Source organism: Pelobates fuscus, chromosome 5 (assembly GCF_036172605.1).
Source record: "Pelobates fuscus isolate aPelFus1 chromosome 5, aPelFus1.pri, whole genome shotgun sequence".
NCBI classification, from domain to species: Eukaryota; Metazoa; Chordata; class Amphibia; order Anura; family Pelobatidae; genus Pelobates; species Pelobates fuscus.
This window is the reverse complement of record NC_086321.1, coordinates 68314701-68332274: the sequence shown is the minus strand read 5'-3', so window position 1 is coordinate 68332274 and position 17574 is coordinate 68314701. Positions and strand designations below refer to the sequence as shown.

The 17574-nt window shown below is 41.1% G+C and overlaps 1 protein-coding gene across 1 annotated transcript in view; it reads left to right on the top strand.

The window, feature by feature from the left end:
- The window catches only part of ADAMTS12 (ADAM metallopeptidase with thrombospondin type 1 motif 12), a 544067-nt gene that overhangs the window by 490224 nt on the left and 36269 nt on the right, over positions 1-17574 (top strand). The window contains exons 22-23 of the mRNA XM_063453964.1: positions 8143-8289; positions 12661-12817. Of these exons, the coding sequence (XP_063310034.1) occupies positions 8143-8289; positions 12661-12817 (304 nt within the window). The remainder of the gene's footprint in view (positions 1-8142; positions 8290-12660; positions 12818-17574) is intronic.

Here is a 17574-nt window from a genome sequence, read left to right as displayed (position 1 = left end):
CCCTGGGAGTCCCTTATACCTGGAACAACAAAGGCAAGTCTCTGGCTGAGTGCCGGGTTCGCGGCTTGAGGAGGTGGAAGCTTGTTTTGTCGGGTGGTCGGATCTGTCCCAGTGGTGCTTCACGTCCGGTGCGGGATTGTGGTGGCTTTAGGTGGAGGCGAGTGCTTGACGTGGGGCAGGCTCTGCATTTCTGTTTGCGCCTCCGGTCCCGTCTTTGACGCCTTTTGCGTTGGTGGATTTTAATGGGGACTGCTTCGCTTAGCTGTGGTGGAGCTTGTTGGGGCTGTGGTTATTTGCTTCCAAAATTGATTAAAGAGTCTGTCCAGCTTAGACTCAATATCCTGCCATGCTTTGCTGGTACCAGGAGGACACGCGGCTGCCGCCATATTGTGAGAGTCGCAGATGAGTATGTCAGCCTGGGCGGCTGTGCTCTGTGTGTCCATTAGCTCCAGACAGCCTCTCAGGGGTGGACCGGGATAACCCCCACTGGTCCGGGGGGGGGGGGGGTAACAGAGCTCCTGCCGGGAAGTAGCTGCTCCTGGGCATCCCAGGATCGGGAGATCGTCCGCCTCTCCCGCCCGGTGAGCACCAGGCCACACTTGCCACGCGGAGGTAAGTAAGACTCTGTCGAGTTGCTGTCTGCTATTAAGCATGTCGGGTCGGTCAGGTTGAAGCAACATTGCTGGGTCATCCCCTTCTGGGGTGAAATTTGCTCGTTGATAGCTGCTTCAAGTGAGATATTGAGGGAGCTCACACGAAGTGCATCTTTCCTCCATGACAGCTAGGCCCCACCCCCCGGAAGCTGCATTCTTAGTGAGAGGAGGGACAGTGTAGCTGCTGCTGATTTAATAGGGAAATCGATAGCTAGGCTAGTGTATTCAGTGTCCACTACAGTCCTGAAGGACTCATCTGATCTCTGCTGTAAGGACAGCACCCCAAAAAGGCCTTTTTAGGGCTAGAACATCAGTCTGTTTTTTTTTTTTCCCTGTGTAATCTAATTGCAGTTGCCTGCCTGCCTGCCTGCCTGCCAGCGTGTGTGTCAGGCTCACAGCATATACTGTGCCCACTTGCCCAGTGCCACCACTCATATCTGGTGTCACAATAGCTTACATTTAAAAAAAAAAAAACTTTTTTTACTGTAATATAATAGCAGTCAGTTTCCTTCACACGTGTGCGTTTCAGGGCCTGCCAGGGCACAGTGTCACACCAGTGCAACTCATATCTGGTGTAACAGTAGTGTACATTTAAAAATGTTTTTAAATTTTTGACTTTAATAGTAATAGTTAGTTGTCTGCAAGCATGTGTGTCAGGCCTACAGCGTCTACTCTGCCAACTTCTGTCAGTGCACAGTGCCACTTATATCTGGTGTCACAGTAGCTTGCATGCATAGTACCACTAATCAAAAAAAAATGACAGGCAGGGGCCGTCGTGGTCGTGGTGCTGTGATTCCCTTTGGCCCTAGAATAATGCCACGTACCCTGAACTCGAAAAGTTCTGAGGACATAGTTGACTGGCTAACACAGGACACCCAATCTTCTACAGCTTCCGTTCGGAACCTTGACGCAACATCCTCCTCCAGCTTAGCTTCGGGCACCTCTCAAGTTACCACTCGCCCGCCTGCCGCCACCACCAACACTAGCACCACAGCCGCTTCACTTGATCTGTCAGAGGAGTTATTTACACATCAGTTGGAAGAAATGAGTGATGCGCAAGCATTATTGCCAGAGGATGTAGATAACAGGTATATGTCTCAGTCAGGCAGCATTACACACATGGACATACGGTGTGATGATGATGATGATGTTGTACCTGCTGCTGCTTCCTTTGCTGAGTTGTCAGATACAAGTGAAGCGGTTGATGATGACGATGCGTCCGTGGATGTCACGTGGGTGCCCACTAGAAGAGAAGAAGAACAGGGGGAAAGTTCAGATGGGGAGACAGAGAGGAGGAGGAGACGAGTTGGAAGCAGGGGGAGGTCGTCGCAAGGAGCTAGTGGCACAGTCAGACAGCATGCATCGGCACCCGGGGTCAGCCAGACAGCACGCCAACTAACGCATGCTGTTGCCACCACCAGAATGCCGTCATTGCAGAGCTCAGCAGTGTGGCATTTTTTTGGTGTGTCTGCCTCTGACAACAGTTTGCGGTGTTTGCGATGCGTTAAACGGGGAGTTTGGTCTGTCACTGTGAAGCGGGCGTAACCCTTACACTACCTGATCGATACAACATCATACCTGATGTTTTAAAGCACGTTATTCCAAACAATTTAGGAATGTTAGGTGATTTATGCCCTATATGGATTAAAACCAGACTCTGCATCAACTATGTCATTTTCCATGGGAGTTTTGCCATGGATCCCCCTCTGGCATGCCACAGTCCAGGTGTTAGTCCCCTTGAAACAACTTTTCCATCACTATTGTGGCCAGAAAGAGTCCTTGTGGGTTTTAAAATTTACCTGCCCATCGAAGTCTATGGCGGTTGGCCCGGTTCGCCCGTTTGCGAACATTTGCGGAAATTCGTGTTCGCTGTTAGCGAACGGAAAATGTTATGTTCGCGACATCTCTACCTGTCAATTTTATTCAGACAATTCATGCTCTTTTTACTCCATTTTTGGAACCCATTAAATAAATATATTTTATAATATATTTTATATACACAATCTCCCACTTAGTGGTCCAATCCCTTGCGGTTTAATGATTATTGAGGATATAGTTTTGTCCATATTTAATTAATATAGATTTAATATCCTATTGGATACATGAAATACTGTATGTCCTCGAGTATAAGCCGACCCGAATATAAGTCAAGGCCCCTAATTTTACCCCCAAAAACTGGGAAAACTTATTGACTCGAGTATAAGACTAGGGTGGGAAATGCAGCAGCTACTGGTAAATTTCTAAATAAAATTAGATCCTAAAAAAATTATATTAATTGATTATTTATTTACAGTGTGTGTATATAATGAATGCAGTGTGTGTGTATGAATGCAGTGTGTGTATGAGTGCAGTGTGTGTATGAGTGCAGTGTGTGTATGAGTGCAGTGTGTGTGTATGAGTGCAGTGTGTGTGTATGAATGCAGTGTGTGTGCATGAATGCAGTGTGTGTATGAATGCAGTGTGTGTGTGTGATGCAGAGCCTTGGTGGGGGGTGGGCATTTTTTTATATCATTATTTTAATATTAAGTTTTTTGTTATATTATTAATATATTTTTTTTAATTGCATTATTTTTTTTAATATTATTAATATTTTAATTATTTTATATTAATATTTTAATTATTTTTTTAGTGGTCCAGTGGATGGGCACTGTGTAGAAGGGGGCTGGCAGAGCGTTTACTTACCTCTCCTGCAGCTCCTGTCAGCTCCCTTCTCCTCCACGCCGGTCCAGTCAGCTCCCTCTGCAAGTCCCAGTGTAAGTCTCGCGAGAGCCGCATTATGACCCTGCGGCTCTCGCGAGACTTACACTGGGAGCTGACAGAGGTGCTGATCGGACCGTCTCGGAGGAGAAGGGAGCTGACAGGAGCTGCAGGAGAGTTAAGTAAGAGCTCCCTGCAGCCCCCACAGCCCCCTGTCTGTAAATTGCCATAATGCAGACAATGACTCGAGTATAAGTCGAGTTGGGGTTTTTCAGCACAAAAAATGTGCTGAAAAACTCGACTTATACTTGAGTATATATGGTATCCATAAGGATATCAATCTTTATATATACCAATCTAATATTGACACTAAATGTAAGTCTATCACTTTAAATACACTCTATGCACTTTAAGTATTATGGGTTACCATAAACATCAAATTAAGCTTTTGGACACATGTATATAATGTACCCATCATAACTATTGTATACTCTCTTTTCTACTCTCTTTTGTACATTATTTACTTCCACCACATATTCTCTCCCCCACTCTCTGCTTATTCTTTTATACACATATTCTGTCTATTGCAGAGTTGTGCTGGAGGGGGGAGGAGCTTGCGGGCACATCGACATGCCCGATAGGCGGGACAAACTGATGTGCTCGCGGACCATCCCTCCACATGTCACAGTCTCCCCCCTCCGACCCGCACGCATGAGAGGCGTGTAGCAGGGTTGGAGGTTCTGGGAGTCTCTAGGCGGCGGCTGAGTTGCCCTCACAGAGGTCCTGGATGTCACTTCTGCCAACCGTCCCGGCAGACCCCGAGCACTTCCGCCAACCACCACTGTTCACCAATGAAAATAATAGTAAATGAAGGCGCCGAAAATCCGGCCAATTTAAGATGTACACATAAATTTCCCCAAATAAGAAATATATACACATCACTGTGATTGGATGACATGCATTAAGATCATTAAAGAGGAGGACCTAAGCAGGGCCGGTGCAAGGACTTCTGTCTACACAGGCGAAGACACATTTTGCTGCCCCCAAAATTTATCTTCACCTGTCTGTCTAATATTCCCACTTTTGCCCTTCTTACCCATTTTTTTGCCCCTTTTGTGCATTTTACTACCTTTTTCTCTTGTTTTCCCTTTTTGTATATTGTATTCCCTGTCTGGCATTTTTTTTATGTGTTTTGTGTCTTCTTCCCACTTTTCGTAACCCCCTTGCATCACACACTCACTCGTTTATACACATACACATACACACACTTACTGTTACACACATACTGCTTACACACACACACACAGCTTATATTCACACACACACACACACACACACAGTCTCTTACACACTTGCACTGCTTATACACACTCACTGGCTCTAACAGACACACACACACACACACTGACCATTACACACACTCACACACACACACACTGCGTATACACACACACAGTCTCTTACACACTTGCACTGCTAATACACACTCACTGGCTCTAACAGACACACACACACACACACACTGACCATTACACACACACACACACACACACACACTGCGTATACACACACAGTCTCTTACACACTTGCACTGCTTATACACACTCACTGGCTCTAACAGACACACACACACACACACACACACTGACCATTACACACATACTGCTTACACACACACACACACTGCGTATACACACTCACTGGCTCTAACAGACACACACAAACAGTCTCTTACACACACTGCTAATACACACTCACTGGCTGTAACACACGGTCTCACACACACACTAACTCTTACACACACAGACACATACTAACTCTTATACACACAGACACACACACTAACTCTTACACAGACACACACACTGGCTCTAACACACACAAACACACACACACACTAACTCTTACTTGCACACACTGGCTCTAATATACACACACTGGCTCTAACACACACACTAACTCTTACACACACACACACACACTAACTCTTACACACACAGACACATACTAACTCTTACACACACACACACACACACACACACTAACTCTTACACACACACACACTAACTCTTACACACACACTAACTCTTACACACACACACTAACTATTACACACACACACTTACTGTTTCTTATAGTTGCTTATAGGCCCCGCTGCACTGTTGTAGCTTCCCTCCTCTCTCCACAGCAGTTGGCCGCCGGGATATGATGTCACATATCCCAGCAGCCTGTAGCTTAGGAAGATATTCGCCGCGGTCGCTCCTCGTTGTTCCGCCCCCTTTCCTCATTGGCTGCACGTTTCCTGGGCAGATTGCTGCAGAAATTGGCGGGAGCGGAGTTCTCCGTGCCCCCGCCGGTCACTCAGACATTTTTGCGCCCCTCGGGTCCGTGCGCCCTAAGGCGGCCGCTTGTGCCGCCTTATGGTAGCGCCGGCCCTGGACCTAAGGGACATTTAAAATGGAAGATTCAGAGGACCATCATTACAGCTGACTGAGGAAGCTCTATTGAAAATGAAACGCGTATTGGCCATTTTAAAGGACTTTTTTTAACATTTATTATTTTTTAATTACTATATTATATACCAATAAATTTGTTATTCTACTAAAGATCCTGCTCAAGTCCTTTTTGGAGCCTCTAAGAATCTTCATATGGGCAGTGCCATCCCTATTTAAATTGGCACCAAACCTATACACCTTAGAGCCGGGACCCATAAACTCAGGACCAGGTGAGCACCACATTTATTATCCTACATCCGTGTTTTATTGCTACAGTCTACACATTGGTTCGTTCTCTCTTTATGTTTTATTCATGAGAACTACTCCAAGCCGAAGTGGAAGGGTGGTGCTACCATAATAAGCACACAAGCCTCAGTACGGAGCCAGTGTTTCTATATACAGGCTCCTTGAAATGTGAGTGCACAGTTCACTACGATATTATTATTCCTGTATTCTTATTTTAAATACCATCTGCACTATATTGTACCTTTTTGTATTTTTTTTGGCATGTACTTCATACTGCACTATTGAACGAAATAACGTTTGGTAAGCTTTATATGTGTTTGAGCATTTCACTTATAGGTGTAGGTCTTTGTCACTTATACCGCACTGTAGTTTATATGATTGTTTAGTGGAAAAGAGGATATTTCCACACAAGTTTATAGAGCTGCCTGTAAATCACTTATTCTTTAAGCACTTGGTTACACACATTCCTCCGTAAAAGGAGGTAACTTTGGATTGGTATTCAAATATTCAAAATAGTTTTCACTTGGCATGTCATGAAGGTGTTGCTCATTGTGTCACGTATAATCATCAATATTTGAATCAAAATTATAGGAGTTATTAGTGGAATTTATCTCTGATCTATATCGAACAGATTGTGTGGGAGTATGTTTTATTTTTTTCTGTTTATACAAATTCACGTTTTCTTTTGTTGTTGACATAATGGATTTCTTTCTTATCTACAATACAATCACTTTATTTACTGGTGTTTTGTTTTGTTTTGTCTTTTTTTTTTTTTTTTTTTAACTCTTGGAATGTTACTTTAGTAATTTTGCTGAAAAAGTGTTACAAAGGAAAACAATAAACCCTCACCTTGTATAATGAGCATACAGAAACATTTCTCTATTGATTCACATTATAATAATTACATGTAAAGTCTGCAGTCACATAACTTGTGGGACCTTGTTTATTGAAAAGAAACTGTGTTTTCCACAAACCAGGATTTTCATATTTAAAGACAAGAGTTTTTTCCATGGAAGGATGTAGAGCAAGTAGATGCTCGGAATTCTAATACTTTTAACAGGGAATATCTAACTTTCACCCCCACATCTGTTGTCAGCCGTTACTTTAAATCAAAAATTATAAACTATTTATCTAGTGTGTTCCTTGGATACTTGCTTCATTCTAGCTGTTTTATAACCCCCGCAAATGGGTGTTTAATATTTTTCATTTCCTATTACATGTATGCAACAGTTTGAAGGCATTTTCTGTCGCAATGCCTGTTATGTCATGTACCTCCCTTTGGAGCCATCGCCTAGCCCTTAGTGGGCAATACAGGATTAATCAGAAGTTTATAGTCTGCCACACAGCCAACTAACCTACACATCTAGTGCTCCTTAAATAGTATCTACTAGGTCCATTAAAAATAGCATAGGAAAAAAAGGTGCACAACCTAATGCAATATGGAAAGGCTTAATTAAGCTGTCTTGCATAAATTAATATTCTTATATTTTGCGTTTAAATGTTACATAGCAATTGAAAAATGGGTTAATGAGGTCAATTTAAAATTGAAGAATAGGTTATCAATCACTGTTCTATTCATGTACTGAAGCATCTTAACATTCATATAGTGCAGAGTGAGAATTATAATGATAAGGTCAAAAGTGTAGTCTGAAAATAGATGAGTATTCATTTTTTAAAGCTTGATTGTTCTAAACTAATAGGAACATCATCATCAAGCTGACATGATTGCTATAGCTTAAAGGCAAATTACTTTATTACATTTCTGCTAGAACGGTCACTTTCCTGGGATGTAGAAAAAAAGTCCAAATTTGCAATGTAATGTTAAATGTAAAAAAATGAGGGCCTGACCCCATAGTAACCAGAATTAACTACTTCCTCGTATCAGTACAGATACTTTAGTTAAAAAGAAAATGCAATGCCAGGACAAATTTCTTGAAGGTTATTTTCACACATTTATTTTTTTGTAATAGGTTTCTACAATAAAACAGATGGATACTCAAATATGTGATGTCTATAATAACAGTTTTTTTTTCCATCTAATACTTTACCAGTGTTCTAAGACATGTGGGAGTGGCATTCGGCAAAGACGAGTGATTTGCCCGATAGATGACCGATGTGATTTAAAGAAGATTCCAGTGTTTACTATAAATTGCAATGAGAAGCCATGCCTCAGATGGAAAACACACTCTTGGACAGACGTAAGGATTTAATTTAATATGCTTGATGTAAAGCACAGTTAGCCAACTCATAGTACATATAAGTCATGGGGTACGTCTGAAGAAATCAGGATGTTCCTTTACAGTTAAATCTCAGATATTGATGGTAGTGTCAAGTATTCATCCGCACATAAAAATGTGGTTAATGACATTTACTCCCCTGACAGGAAACGTTGTGCCAAGCAACATTACTGTCCTAACAGGAAAAGCTGTACCGAGCAACATTACTGTCCTGACAGGAAAAGTTGTGCCGCGCAGCAATCAAATCCACAGGAGGGTTTGTGCTGAGCAGCAATCAAGCAAATGGAAACCTGATAATTGCCTTTGGGGTCAAAGGCCGGTTACAGCCAATCGGATCCACAGGAGGGGTATTTAGGCTCAGTTCTCCTCTTGCTCAGTGCCCTGTCGTGGTTTCATGCCTATGGTTATCCGAGAGTGCGTTCCTGATCTTAATTTTCTGGTATTTGACTTTGGCTTTGTTTTGACTTCCCTGATATCTGGTATCCTTGACTTTTGGCTTTCCCTCATCTTTGTGTCTGAATCCAAATGGATGGACACCTGTCCTCAGAGACCCTGATACACACTGACACAGAGCAGAATAGGGACTGTTCCCCCTACATAGGGTCACTTCGCAGATATGGATTGACACCTGTCCTCAGGGTCCCTGATACACACTGACACAGAGCAGAATAGGGACTGTTCCCCCTACATAGGGTCACTTGGCAGAAATGGATTGACACCTATCCTAAGGATCCCTGATACACACTGACACAGAGCAGAATAGGGACTGTTCCCCCTACATAGGGTCACTTGGCAGATATGTATTGACACCTGTCCTCAGAGACCCTGATACATACTGACACAGAGCAGAATAGGGACTGCCCCCCCTACATAGGGTCACTTGGCAGATATGTATTGACACCTGCCCTCAGAGACCCTGATACACACTGACAGAGCAGAATAGGGACTGTTTCCCTACATAAGGTCACTTGGCAGATATGGATTGACACCTGTCCTCAGGGACCCTGATACACACTGACACAGAGCAGAATAGGGACTGTTCCTCCTACATAGGGTCACTTGGCAGATATGGGTTGACACCTGTCCTCAGAGACCCTGATACACACTGACACAGAGCAGAATGGGGAATATTCACTAAATGCCAAACATTGTTATACAGGGGAATAAGGATAAGGGGGGGGACCTACTGTCCTCCCCCCCGGCCCCCACCCCTGCGCGGTGGGTGGGGGCCATAAATCACTATGGGGGACCTACTGTCCTCCCGCCCGCCCCACCCGTGAGCGGTGGTTGGGGGCCATAAAAATAATGAGGGGGGGGACCTACTGTATGATGTTGTATCGATCAGGTAGTGTAAGGGTTACGCCCGGTTCACAGTGACAGACCAAACTCCCCGTTTAACGCACCGCAAACAACCACAAACAGTCCATTTGCACAACCGCAAACTCCCCATTTGCACAAGGTTGGATACCAAGCTAGCCATGTCCGTTCCTTGTTAAAGTTTTGTAACAGTACGCTTAAATTGCCATCTTGTTTTGGTGGCTGTAGTGTGTTGAACTGTAGGCCAGAATACCGGTTATCCCGACCTAGCGGTAGAGGGGTCAGGGGGGGTATCCGTCTTGGTCGTCTTTTGAGTATTGTGTCCTTTGTTTAGTTGTCTGTTTTATTGTTTGTCAATGTAGTTTTCCCATGGTTTCCATGTCTTAGTGAATGTTTTCGTGGCGCCTCTTATTTGGGCCATCAATTTATCCATGAGGTGACATTCTCTAATTTTATTGAGTACCATAGTCTTTGGGGGGGGGATGGTGGGTCGTAGCCAGGATTGGGCCAGGGCCCTTCTTGCTGCCAGTGCTATTTTGTTGAGCAATTGTTGTTCTGGTCTGGGCAATTGTTGTTCTGGTTGTCAAGGGGCTTGGCTAGCAGGAATGTCAAAGGGTTCAGGTCTACCGGTCTGCTTAGTATTTGGGATATCAGTGTTTGGATGTCTGTCCAAAAGGGTTTACTTGTAGGGCAGTGCCACCACATGTGGGTGTATGTCCCTTTTTCTCCGCAGTTACGCCAGCAAAGATCGGTAGGTGTTTTTTTTTCATGTGGTACAATTGGACCGGTGTGGTTCCTGCATTGTAACACAGATGGAGGTTTTGGTGTTGGCCTCCCAAACGTCCTGCCAGTCAATGTCCTCTAGGGTTTCCCCCAAGTCGGTTTCCCATTTGTCAGTGTATGTGGCACTTTTTGATGATGTGTACACACTTGTGACATCACATCCCTCTGTAACCAATAACAACCTGGTATATACACTTCCTTGTTGTCCTTTATTCATTGCTCTATTGTGTTTCTTGGAACCTGAGAGTGCGTATATATAATGCATTGGATTTACTGTTTTTTTGACCTGGGCTTTTTTGACTATTCTCGCTCTTTGTTATCCTGACCTTGACTTGACTATTGATTCTCTGTATCTCTGTTAGCCTAGCCTCGGCCTGTCTCTTGTTTACCCTCTATCTGCTTGCAGACTTTACTGTTTCCTTTTGGTTTGCTTGTTAGGGTATCTCCATTCCTGAAACAACCCAGGCTTCCGGGTTCTATTATTTTCTTGTCTTGCATGCTTCAGTCTTCTTTATTAAATTGGATTTTGGAGTGTGGAGGGGGTGAGTGTAACATGGTGAGTGAGCAGGAGTTAGTGTGGGGTTAGTGTGACAGGGTGAGTGAGCAGAAGTGAGTGTGGGGTTAGTGTGACAAGGTTACTGTTAACAGGGTGACTGTGATAGGGTTAGTGCAATTGGGGTTTCGTGTGGGGAGTGTTTGTGACAGGGTGAGCATAGGGGTAACTATTATCTCACCCCGATATGTAGGTTTATTCAGCAATTTTCACATACATATGATGCTGGGGTATAGGTGGATACCCTGGTGATCATATTTGCATGTGTCCCAGCATGAAAGGGTTTATGCTGTTGCTTCTGTCAGAATGCAATTATGAACAAAGCACAATTGTTCCAAAAATAGTTCTAAATTTGAGTATAACACAATATTCATGTCCTTTCATTTAGTTTAGGTGAATCTATTATTTTAGGTTCACCGTTTAAGTTATATCTTTTGGGTTATCTTTGAAAGTTCATGGATCCTATCCAAACAAAATATCTTCATAAGTACCAATCCCTTCTCTAATACCATAATAGGCACCACAGCTGTAATTTATTTGTTGGTATGCTAACTCTTACTATTCCTGTCAACATCCCACTCACTGCCTGCTGTCTGAACCTATTTGGGAATCACTTGAACTTCGCAAAGCAGATTTTACATGACTCCTTTGCTTAAATCTACAGGCATTTATATTCTTCTAGTCTCATGCATGCATGCATGTGATGTATCTATTTCTTTGCATCAGAGTACCATATAGCACATGGGGAGAGCCATGCATGTTTTATGTATTTAAAGGTAACCAGAGCTACCTGGTAGAAGATCCTTCTGCCATGCCAAACCTGAATAATAGACTACAATGTCATCGACATAGCAGAGTGCCTGAAAGGGAAAGACTTGATCTTCAATCTTTTCTTAAATTAAGCTCTCTCTGCTTCCCAAAGTGCTCCATTTTATTGTTTCACGTCCCTGCCTCTGTCTACTTCAACTCCTTATCTCCTCTTCTTTCCCTTTCCCCTTCCCTGCTCAGTGCCCGCGCATCCACTCTGAGCCAGGTGAACATTCCAATCTAATGCTTCTCTATTACAAGCATTTGATTGGACCATGGAGACAAAGGCTGAGGTAGTAAATTTTATCTTTTACAGGGTTTGGAGGAGTAGGCGAATAACCAACTCCCATTAGGGCATTGTAAATGAAATAAAATATAAAAAACACAAAAAACATTTCTGTTTAAAAAGTGCTTGAGTAACCCTTTAATTTAAAGTTTAAATACCTTGGCAGGTACATGGTAGATGTTTAGAAGATATTAAAAGATGCCAGCAAATCCTTCTCCAATATGTAACATGCCAGTCCATGCAGAGTTATCCACTAAAGTGTGAATTTACCGCAAATTTCTAATTTTAGGCCACACCGGCCAACTTGGAAAAAAAATTAGGCATTATTGAATGTGTTCACTGGAAAAAAGTTTCGGGAGCAGCTCTTCATTCCTGAAAGCACCGCAAATGTAGTCCTGGAAACCCCAAGAATAACATGGCACTAAATATACACTTACTTTGGAGAAGCACTTACGAAGATAGAACTTTAAACATTTTACAGTATCTGTAAATAAACTGTTTTCTTGTCTTCTGTTTATGAGGTAGAACTGCCATAGTACACTAAAATATAAAAATGACAAGAATTTTAATGCTTCTAATATTTCAGTGCTCTGCTTCTTGTGGAGACGGTGTACAGAGGAGGAAGATTGAGTGTTTCAATGTTGATAATAACAGCACATTGAATGACACACTTTGTGAAGAAATTGAGCTGAAGCCACAAGAAACTCAAAAATGCAATAACCAAGACTGCAGACAAAATATAGGTAAGACGAAAAACATTTTAAACAGTGAATTTCAGTGAATTCAAAACGCATCACATTTTAAGGCAACATATTCACGATGGAAAAATCTCCTCCATTTAACTACTGTATAATGCTTACAAATTGTAATTCGGTTTTCATTTTACATATATATATATATATATATATATATATATATATATATATATATATATAATATATTTCTTTTTTATATATATATATATATATATATTATTTATTTCATGTTTAATAGCTGAAGTTTGGCAGGTAATACAATTCAGTACTATTATAAGTTATAGGATAAAATAACATGTTTGAGTGGCAAAAGGTGTTGTTTAGGAATTGGGTTAGTATGTAATAGGATATGTAGCGTTCCGCGTGTGTGAGGTATACGAAAACCTGTTAAAGATGTGATCAGACAGACCAGTCTCCGCCAATAGGCTTGGATGACTGGGCATAGCCACCAAATATGAGCTGTTGTACCCTTGGGTTGTCCACATCTCCAACAGATATCTGGCACTGTAGGGAAAAGGTTCCCTACACCATGGGGGAAGGGGGGACCTGTGTCAGGTCCCCCCTTATTTAACTAGCGACTGGGCAGCAATAGCCGCCCAGTCCCTAGTGTTTTAAAATTAAAATTTAGGCGATATGCCCCTACTCACAGCATTCCGCGAGTAGGGACATTGGGGAGGGCAATGCCGCAAGTAGGGTCAATAGGGAGGATTTAATCTCCCTGTTATCAATATGAGGGTCAGAGTGACCCCCATATTGATTTATAATTAGTGTGTAATGACAGTGAGCAGCTCGCTGTTTAGTCGACATGCCCCTACTCGCGGCAATGCCGCGAGTAGGGGCATTCAGGAGGATTAAACCTCCCATTTATTAATATGGGGGGGGGGAGTAATAATTTTTTTTACAAGGAGGGAGCTGGTAGAGATGCCGGCTCCCTCCTTGCCTTTTTTTTTTTTGCGCACGCTAATGGAAACGAAAAGGTAATCATTCGGCATTTCCACTTTCCTTTCGTTTCCATTATGGTATGTTGCTCTTTCATTTACGTTTCTGCTGACGAATACGAAAACCACAGGAATTTCGTCTGAAAACGCTTTCGTTCGAAAAGAATGCACATGTCCAATAGTTGTTATTTCCAACTAAAGTTATATTATATAGACCTAACAGTGCATTTTGTGTACATTTGATTTCTATTATTTAATATCTATAATGAGCATTTGCATTTGCAGTTCATGTCATAAGGTCAACATAATACAGCAGACCTCATCAGTTTTTAATGATGACATTAGATCAGCATTGCATGCCTGCTGGCTAATTATCTTGGCCATCTCTTAGTCATTACTCTTGAAAAAATCATGGTAACTCGATCATTCATCCATCTAAGAAAGTCAGATTGTTTGTGCATATATAACGGTTACTGTAAATTAAGAAATTTCTAATTTATATTCTCTAAGCAGGGTTTAAATGGAAATTTTTTAGTTAAAATATATTTTCAGTTTATGAAGTTTATAAAGAGATTGATGAATATGTATTCACAATTCATGTATTGCCAATTTATAGATGCCAATTTTCAGTTGTGTATAGAACATTTATCTTCGAGTGCATAAGCTAATCAGTATCTAATCAGGTAAGAGGTAGCTTCCCATAAAAGGATTAGAAGTAGTCTCCAAGTTTTCAAGCACGTTGTATTGGTTATGGTGCCAAGAGTGCCACAGTCAAGCCATTTTACTCAAACCTGGGTCTTTCCGGGTACAATCAGCCACAGACTTTGCTTCCAGTCTTCTCCTGCACAGCTTAGTAAGGCCATGCAGGATCATGTTCAATGGCGAAAGTGCATAATGTATATCATATATTGCTATACATTTCTTCAGTTATTGAAAATCTTCTGTTATCTTTCATGAACATTTCTACTGATAAGCATCCCACTTTCTCTGCTGTATCATCACATACCATTCCCATAACACTTGATTTTAATTCAGTTTTTAACATGTAAACCACTCCCCTTTCTGTTTTTATATCCTGCCTAAATAGTGCATGTGCATTTAAATGAACTATCTAGAAAGGGGCCCAGGAACCATGATTGATTGTCCCTAATAAAGGGACACTATAGTCACCTGAACAACTTTAGCTTAATGAAGCAGTTTTGGTGTATAGAACATGCCCCTGCAGCCTCACTGTTCAATCCTCTGCCATTTAGGAGTTAAATCCCTTTGTTTATGAACCCTAGTCACACCTCCCTGCATGTGACTTGCACAGCCTTCCATAAACACTTCCTGTAAAGAGAGCCCTATTTAGGCTTTCTTTATTGCAAGTTCTGTTTAATTAAGATTTTCTTATCCCCTGCTATGTTAATAGCTTGCTAGACCATGCAAGAGCCTCCTGTATGTGATTAAAGTTCAATTTAGAGATTGAGATACAATTATTTAAGGTAAATTACATCTGTTTGAAAGTGAAACCAGTTTTTCTTTCATGCAGGCTCTGTCAATCATAGCCAGGGGAGGTGTGGCTAGGGCTGCATAAACAGAAACAAAGTGATTTAACTCCTAAATGACAGTGAATTGAGCAGTGCAATTGCAGGGGAATTATCTATACATTAAAACTGCTTTATTTAGCTAAAGTAATTTAGGTGACTATAGTGTTCCTTTAACCTTTCCTATGCAAGGAATGAAGAGGGCCCCCAAACTGGTAACCGGCCTAGGGCCCCATGGGATCTTAATCCTTCTCTGGTTATCTCTTTATCTTGTTCAGCCTCTACCCTATTTCTGCCCTTTCCAAGCTGTAGGGTATCTCAAATGAAGTGTGAAGCAATGAACAGAAAACTACTAAACTGACCTTATTTATACTTATTATTATTTGGATCCAATCAACACATCTACATGGACTCTTTGATTCTTTGCCAAGAGTCTTTGGTTAGATTAGGTCATCTGTAAACAAGTAATGTTTTTGTCCCTAAATCGAGATTCTATGAGTTCTTGAAAGTATTAGAACCACTAATAATCACTAACCTTCGTACACTGACCTTCTTGTGTTCATTGAAAATAGTTCAGCTGCTCTATCTTCCCTTAAACTGATTTATAACGTATGCACTGTGACTCAATTATGATGGAGACTGGCCTCCTTCAGCATATTATGTAGTAAATGTTGTTTATCAATGCAATGTAAAACTATGGCCCAGAACCTTGGTATCATGGAATAGAATGAAATGCTTTATCAGAACCTTGGATCCTCGGCGTCCAAGCATACTGGCCCTCCCTTCCTTTGAAGTAGCCTCTGCAATGCTTTAGTTGCATGTGCTGTCGGACCAGTTCTTTTTGCTATATTAATATATCAGCAAAATTGCAGAGCAGACACTGTTGAATGATGTATCCAGGATTTATCCAGGAGCTTTTACAATAAAAAGAAGAGAATGCCTTATAGTTACACAATAAAATTCAAATTTCTAAAAATGAGGAAATTCTTAAAATGCAAATGTGTGTACTCAGGCAGACAAAGTTATACTCAGTATAAAATCACAGCATTATGTTTCATAGCAGCAAATAGTCCAAGTATAAATATATAAGTCCCAAATTGGATGAATAATATATACCAGTCTTTTAGAGTGTGTATCATAAACCACCTTTGATCTGCTGGATGAAATAGCAAGATCAACTGGGGTATTTATGAATTTATATACTTTCAATACAAGAAAGATCAAGTGCAAAAGTAGAAAATTAGTGATAATTCGAAAAAATAGATCCAAAATGTCAGTAAATAAACCAAAACATAAAAATGTAAATGGAAATAAAATAAGGGCTAATTAGTATTGCTGACTAACAGCCAAAATGCTTAGTCTCTCACCGAAAAAAATCTGGGCTGACAGCCTGAGAGTGATAATTGTGGCTGTAGCGATCAAAGATAAAAAATATACTGTGTTAAAGTCGTGACAGGATCCGTGTATAATCCGTGTGATGCCAATAAAAGATAAAAACTTGTAGGTGAAAAATAGAGTGTTATTTTATTTAATTAATAAAAAGGTAAATCATCTAAATATAGGTGAATAAAATATTATAGAACTGCTCCAAAAAAGAAGAAAGCAAAATTGGCTAAATAACCTGACCGATGATGCTGGATGGCTGTGGATGATGTTCGTCTTCTACCAAGTGGATGTTGCAGCAACCGGTGAGGACGGCGTCCGCAGTCTTGGTTAGTCCACCTCCGACCTCACATCGATAGGTGAGCCATCTCGGTGATGTCAGGCAGAAACAGTAGATAGCCAACAGATGCTTTCTCCAAACAGGCCTTAGTTCTCAAAACTTTCCAATGTGGATTGTAGCCTTACGCGTTTCAAAGGGTATTGCCCAATTTCATCAGAGGCATATCAGTACCTTGCTTAATACCAGTATATATATCTATAAACCTACAAGTCAGTAATTAGCAATTTGCAAATAAGACATTTCAATCAAATGCGGAAAAAAACATACATAGATGAAATAAAGAAATAGCAATTTGCAAATAAGACATTTCAATCAAATGCGGAAAAAAAAACAAAAAAAAAACATACATAGATGAAATAAAGAAATAAAGAAATTTAAATTTAAATATGATATAAAATAAAATAAAAATAAAAAGTAGTAGGCATAAATAAATAAGAATAGAAATCAAAAATACATGATCAGCTTATAATAAGCCATAAACAGTGCAGGGATGCGATATATGTCATTTTATCACTAAGTGCAAATCACATATAAATATAATAATGCAATGTAACACAT